General features: G+C 48.9%; 1 protein-coding gene across 1 annotated transcript; it reads left to right on the plus strand.

Annotated features, from left to right (window-relative positions):
• Positions 1-1682: 1682 nt before the first annotated feature.
• On the plus strand, positions 1683-7172 carry CALHM3 (calcium homeostasis modulator 3). Its single transcript, XM_054033288.1, has 3 exons — positions 1683-1969; positions 4755-5010; positions 6641-7172. Exons 1-3 carry the CDS (start codon positions 1683-1685, stop codon positions 7124-7126), a joined length of 1029 nt encoding a protein of 342 aa, XP_053889263.1. The 3' UTR covers positions 7127-7172.
• Positions 7173-7435: the final 263 nt, after the last annotated feature.

Consider the following 7435-nt stretch of genomic DNA (forward strand, 5'->3'; position numbering starts at 1 on the left):
GGGCTATCTCAGAATTAAAGGGGATGGCCGCCCAATTACTGTTCAGTTCCTTATTTCTAATTGAAGATGAGGGCCTGGAAATAATTAAATCCAGTGTTAAAATAGAAATCAGACCTTCCAGAATACTCTATTTACTTTCCAGAGAGCAGGGGCAGGTTGTATTAAAATTCCAAGCATCAACACTTGTAGCTTTGATCGTTGCAACTGTTTAAATGCTGGCCCAGCACAGTGAAGTCATGTTGCACTAGACTAGTGCATGTGACCATAATTCCCTGTGAGAAAGTAGCATACCCGAGAAAGAAAGTCTCATTCATTCCAAGAGGTAGAGGCCTGTCTCTTCGGTCTCAAAAGGTTCCTAGGTTTGATTCCTGATGAAGACCATGTGTGGGCTGTATATATATGGCCATGGTTTGTTATCTGAACATTTGCTTGGTAAGCTTATGTGCACATATTGCAATAGTATTAGGCAATGGTTTTACCATAGCATCAAGGAGTCCTAGTCATGGAGTGGGACCCCATTGTGCTAGGTGCTGTACAAACACGGAACAAAAAGAGCTTACACTCAGAATAGAAGACAAGAGACAACAGGTGGAGACAAACAGGGGAGTACAAGGAACAATGTTGCTCAGCGTGTATCAGAGCGCCAGTAGCAATACACTATGGTGCTGCAGACAGAGCAAGGAAAACTATGGGGCCCCCCATTGTTGCTATGTGATCAAGCCACTGGTTGATATTACAGGCCTGGAATCAAAGTTCCACCCAAGGATCTGAAAACAATGAATCCACACAACTTCCCTGTCGGGAAGGTTAATACCATTATGCTTAGCTATGGGGAGTCTGAAGCAGAGATTAAGTGACTTGCCCAAGGTCACAAAGCAAGTCCCATGCAGCACTGGGAATTGAACCTGTCTCCTCCACCCCTGCTCTCTAGCATCTGGGTCACAGCTTAAGAGCTAATGCACAGAAGCCAACCATGCTAACGCAGAGAAACAGGGAGGAGGCATGTAGACAAATAAGTTCATTTGAATAGCTAGCTTGATCACCAGCGATGACTCATTTGACAACACATCATCGATGAGGGAGAGAATAGCTCCTAGGCATCCGGAGACAACTCTTTCTACAGGGGAGAGCTAGTGTTCCATGTCCTGGGAACGTGTATCTTATCCTACCTCCAGGCTGCTGCTGTGTGGCATATATTAAAGTGCTGTGGATGAAAGAGGGGGAGAAAAATAACACACAGAGGCTGTATCCATCTACTTAGAAAGTAGAACGACCAGCCACTGCATCCTGCCATGAAAGGGAAGTATCTGGCTAAAGGCTGAATTGGAAAGATTGTGTCCAGGAGCCGTCACACAGGATTCTACCCTGGAGGTGAAAGAGGCACAAGAGAGGCAGCTGCATTGATCTGGTCCCATTTAGATGGACACAGGAATCCTCAACAGGTGCTTTTGTGTGTCACCGTAAGCAGCGTTGCTTTCCTGTTTCTATCTCTTTGCCCATCCAAGTGCACTAAGCTGCCTTTCTAACCCTAACTGAAACAAGACGGATTAGAACGCACGTAGCCAGAAAACCCAAGAAAAGGGTCGCAGAGCCGTGCCCATCTGCCCCCAGCAAGCACCTCATCAGTCTGAAGTTAACCAGGGATTTCTCCTTGGGAAGCAGCCCCCAGCCAATACAGCACCATGGATCGGTTCCGGATGATCTTCCAATACTTTCAGTCCAATTCTGAGTCGGTGATGAATGGGATCTGTGGGCTGCTAGCCCTGGCTAGCGTGAAGATGTATACTTCCTTTGACTTTAACTGCCCCTGCCTGCCCAAGTACAACATGGCTTACGGTTTGGGGATCATGTTTCTGCCCCCCACAGCCCTCTTTCTCTGTGGTCTTATTCTCAACAGACAGTCTCTGGTGATGCTGGAGGAGTGGAAAAGACCTACTGGGGGCAGAAAGAAGGATCTGGCCGTCATCAGGTGAGGGATTCACCACTGTGAGTCGTTTTGCCCCCTTTGCCTCTCCTCCAGCCCTCTTGTTTGTCACATCTTTATCTCCCTGATATTAGCTTTGTCCTAAACGGAGCTCCTTAGAAGTTCCCTCTAAAACACCATGAACGCCGGCTGCTCATTAGTGAGCTCGGCACCGATGATTTACAACAGATTGTGTGAGTCCGGGAGCACAGTGATTCTATGAATACCTTCAAGGTAACCACAATATAAATGAAGGCAGAGAATAGTTCTGAGACCCAGAAAAAGATAACAATCCTAATATCTAGCGCTTATACAGCGCCTTTCAACGATAGAGCTCAAAGTGCTTCACCATCTTTAATATTTATACCACAAGCAGGAGTGGCCTGAAGCTAAGGAAGGCAACATTTAGGCTCCACAATAGAGAAAGTTCTCTGCTGGCTGCCCCTAGCACCCCCCGCCTTTACTGCCCTGGCTTAAAGGGAAAAAAAACGACACACAGGCTCAGATTCTGACCTCAGTTACTCCATATGCACACCGATGTAATTCTACTGACTGCAGTGGAGTTACTCCTGATTTACACCGGTGTAAGAGAGAGGAGAATCAGGCTCGTGAAGCTTAATAAAAGAGTGCACAAGGGATAAATGATTAAAGGATGTCCTATGGCATTAAACACTCAATTGCAGCTCAGTGTTGGTAACTCCATGGATATATAATACAGACACAGAACAAAAAGAAGAACAGGAGTACTTGTGGCACCTTAGAGACTAACAAATTTATTAGAGCATAAGCTTTCGTGGACTACAGCCCACTTCTTCGGATGCATGGGCTGTAGTCCACGAAAGCTTATGCTCTAATAAATTTGTTAGTCTCTAAGGTGCCACAAGTACTCCTGTTCTTCTTTTTGCGGATACAGACTAACACGGCTGTTACTCTGAAACTTGTCATTAGACACAGAACAGCAGTTTTTGGCACAACTGGGGTTTGAGTATGATTTTTCTTCCCCTCACCGCAATAGAAAATGGCAATGTTACATTCCTGAAGTCTTTACGGAGGGTTTACTACCAGGGGAAGTTTCCCCACCTTCTGTACCTCAGAGATTCTCACAAACTATTGTCTTGCACCAGAAGCATTTTTCCTCATCCTGTTTTCAGCAAGTCCAGTTTTTGCCATCCAAAAATGAGGATAATGTCTAGGCCCAGACTGTGGTACCTTGACTCAAGCTGCGCAGTGTAGTACCTTACTCCACGAAATCAATGGGACGACTCATGGAGCACGGTGCTGCCCAGCGTGAGCAAAGGTGGCAAACCCTGGCTCCCTACTCAGCCACAGAAATATGCACGGTGTTTTAAAGAGATATAGAAGAAATTAACATGGAAGACCTTATACCATAAGGCGGAGGTGGGCAAACTACAGCCCGTGGGCCACATCTGGCCCGCGGAACCGTCCTGCCCGGCCCTTGAGCTCCCGGCCAGGGAGGCTAGCCCCTAGCCCCTCCCCCACAGCCTCAGCTTGCCGTGCCACCAGCGCTCTGGGCAGCGTGGAGGCGTGGCTGGCTCCAGCCAAGTGGCGCGTCTGCTAGTCCTGCTGCTCTGAGCAGCATGGTAAGGGGGCGCGAGCAGGGGGGCGGTTGGATGGGGCGGAGGTTCTAGGGGGCAGTCAGGGGATGGGGAACAAGGGGGGGTTGGATAGGTGTGGGAGTCCTGGGGGGGCTTGTCAGGGGGCGGAGGTGTGGATAGGGGTCGGGGCAATCAGGGGACAGGGAGCAGGGGGTTTGGATAGGGGGTGGGGGTCCCAGGAAGGGACGGTCAGGGGACAAGGAGCAGGGGGGGTTAGATGGGTTGGGGGTTCTGAGGGGGGCAGTCAGGGGGTGGGAAGTGGGATGGGGCAGGGGCCAGGCTGTTTGGGGAGGCACAGCCTTCCCTACCCGGTCCTCCATACAGTTTCAGAACCCCGATGTGGCCCTCAGGCCAAAAAGTTTGCCCACCCCGCCATAAGGGCTCAAGACTGCAAATACTCCCTATCAGGCATAGTACTTCCCCCGGTGAGCAACGTTCCCACTGACTTCTGTGGGACTAATCACAGCAGTAAGCATTTGCAGGATCAAGCAAAGACAATATTTTCTGTAGTCTTTACAGAAAGTAAAGACAAAAGGAAATGGGTGTGGGGGGGTGCTCTTGGGGGAAGTTACAGCAAGACAATTGTGTGGGCATTTCAATTCATTGTGCATGCTTTTTTATTGTTGGTTTTTTTAAACTTTTAGGGGGTGTTTATAAACTAAAGCAAGAATGATTGTAGTAATTTTTTGCGGGGGGCGGGTAGACGTGATGGAGGCAAGAAAGGGGTGAAAGAGCAGAGGTGATATTTTGCGGAGGGGCTGAAGGGGGGGGAGAGAAAGAGGGAAGAGAGGAAAGGGAGTTGACAGAGAATCATGCACGGAATATGCAAGAGTATTCTTAATCAGGCACAATCCTTGTTTGTTTCTTGAGGAAACCTTAAATAACAGATCCTCGCAGCACCCATGCATAATCTTAATACTTTGGTCAGTGCAAAGAGCAGTTAGGCAATGGAATAGATTCCGAAAGAAAGGGTCAAGACAACATCATTGCAAAGATTCAAGAACAGAGAAGACATTAGCTGGAAAAATGCTGGCAAAAGCCAAGCTGGGCTAAATGGTATTCTTTGGCCAATACTATTGCTACCTGTGCCAATTCAGTTCTGTGGATAAGTAGAAGTCTTCATCTCCAGGGGCATCAGGCTGACACCAGTTCATATTTCCCTCTCCTGCACACAGGTACATGTGCTCCTCCATCATGCAGCGAGCCATGATTGCTCCCGTCATCTGGATCATCGTCACCCTCCTTGATGGGAAATGCTTCATCTGTGCTTTCAGCGCCTCCGTCGACCCTGAAAAGTTTGTGGGGTTTGCCAATGTCACCCCTACCCAGACGCAGCTCTTGCTCTCCAAAGTGCCCTGCAAAGATGATGAGCTCATGAAGAACAACCCTGCCAGGAAGGCGATCTCCAGGTACCTGAAATGCTGGTCACAAGTAAGTCAGAGGTTTTTCTGGGAGCCTTTCAAAGGGTCTGTAGAACAGTTCAAAGAACCACGAGCCTGCACCTACTCCTCTGGAGTCAGGGAGAGTTTTGGCACTAACTAAAGTGGGAGCCAGACTGAGCTCCATTTCTTTGACATTCATAAATATCATCTTCATGATCATTTCCGCAGGAGTCCCCCCATGTTGGGTAGTAGAAAAAAGCACTGGCACCTAGATTCTGGGGGGCATTGGTAATTTAGAAATGTGAATAAAAATGAGGATGCTCATACCAAAAATAGTGATACGCTCTTCTTCTAAAGCCCTTTTCAGAATCAAGGAGGTTACAACTCTTTTACAAACTTTAAATCTCACAACTCCCTTAGGAGGAAAGAGACCCAGAGAGGAGAAGTGACTTACCCAAGGTCCATACAATGAGTCTATGGCAGAGCTAAGAACAGACCCAAGGAATCCTGTATGTTAGTCCACCGCTCTATACAAAGATCATACATCAGGCTGGGGATCTGATGGAGTAATGCTAGTGAAAAGCCAAGGGTTAATCAATTTCTCTCAAAGGAAGTTACAGCTGGTTTAACTTTGAGCCTTTTCAGGAGCGTGTGTCATAGCTCCTTGCAAACTCCGGAGAATTCACTGATGACCGAGTTGACTTCTCCTAATTTCTATGAACTCTTGGGGTTCAACTACCCCTTCATATTTGTGCAAGAAACTCTCACTGAAGCTAATGTGGGTGGTCAATGTACATCAAGGGGGGTAATCAGGTGCCTTAATTTCCCCCCCTGACATTCCATCCCATTATATACACACACACACACCCCTGAGATTATACGTGCACTGAAAATCGTCTATGCTTTAGGAGATTCTAGTGGTCAGACCAGGTACCTGGTAACTAGGGCCGTCCCTAGCTATTCTGGGGCCCTATGCAGCCCCCGGCCTCTGCGGCAAGGGAACGGGGGGGAAGAACCAGAGTAGGGGCTGGAGTAGCACGTAGCTGCGCAGGGCACCAGGTGCCCCAAATTTCCTGCTCATACGCAGCTGCGTACTTTGCGTATGGGTAAGGACGGCCCTGCTGGCAACCCTGTAAAAGGCAGGCCCAGCACCAGGCCTGCAGGGACTAACCTTGACAAAGGTCTGTCAGACCTGGCCTATGCCCACTCCCACCCCTTTCCAGCCCTCGCCTGATTAGGTACTCCAGTTGTGCTCAACTGTAGATTAGCAATGGGTGGATAAAATGCCCTATGCCCATTAGGCCATTCACGGGGCTCTAGAAGGCCTCAGCCTTCCCATGGCGTATAAACTCTTCGAGGTGTAGTTGGCTGGATTTTGTGGCTAGAATTGGGTTGCTAATTTTGGCTGGACATATTCCTGGCGATTTCATCACATGACATAATCTTGAATTAAAGATTAATCTTTAATTCCTGGAGACACCAGGACAATCCTGGAAGGTTGGCAACCCCAGGCTAGAACTTGAACCAGAACCCAGACATCTTCCCACTTCCCCACTCGTGCTTAAAATCTCGGTTTGAGCTAAGGGTTATACAGGCAAACAGCAAGTATATTACACTGATGTCAGTGTCACTCCCGGTGCCTTTCATCCCGCCTCAATGCTTCTTTCCTTATCGCCCAGGCCCTTGGCTGGAGTGTTCTGCTGATCCTTATCGTGGTAGCCTGCCTTGCCCGGTCGCTCAGACCCTGCTTTAATCAGGCTGCCTTCCTGCAGACACGCTACTGGAGCAACTACATCGACATCGAGCAAAAGATCTTCGACGAAACCTGCTGCGAGCACGCCCGGGACTTCGCCCACAAGTGCATCCTCCACTTCTTCGAAAGCATGCAGCAGGAAATCAAACTGCGGCGTTTCAATGCGCCCAGGGAGGAGGCCGACGGGGGAGAAGGGGAAGAAGATCACCTGCGGGGAATCACAGACCAGGAGCAGATGAACGAGCTCCTGAAATCATGGTACTACAGCAAGCCCCCCCTGGATGTCAGCCAGGCAACCCAGCGGCAGCAGTCTGTGGGCAGGGAGAGACTGTCCATGCCCTGGGCAGATAGCTTGAGTAACAGGGGGAATGCACCACAAAAGCCCAAAACCTCCAGACAAACCGATGTTTAAAAGGGTCCCTGTCACACCAAGAAGGCACCAAAATGCGTCTTCCTTAAAAGCAAAGTCAGTCCCACGTAGCAACAGTGGAGGATGAGGTGACCGATAGACTAGACAGACCTGCATACACAAGTGTGCAAACTGGCCCAAGCTTGGAACCTTGCAGCCCCAAAGGCAAATGTTTCAGTACATTATGAGCAAGAGAAGACAAGGTTAAAATGTAAACACTTTTGTAGCCCTTAGGGCAATGGCCTGTGTAGTCCATGATTCCTCATGGAATCGGCTGGGGAACCACCCCTTGCTGTCAAGCTGTACTCTACA

The sequence above is a fragment of the Malaclemys terrapin genome, chromosome 7, assembly GCF_027887155.1.
Source record: "Malaclemys terrapin pileata isolate rMalTer1 chromosome 7, rMalTer1.hap1, whole genome shotgun sequence".
NCBI lineage: Eukaryota > Metazoa > Chordata > Testudines > Emydidae > Malaclemys > Malaclemys terrapin.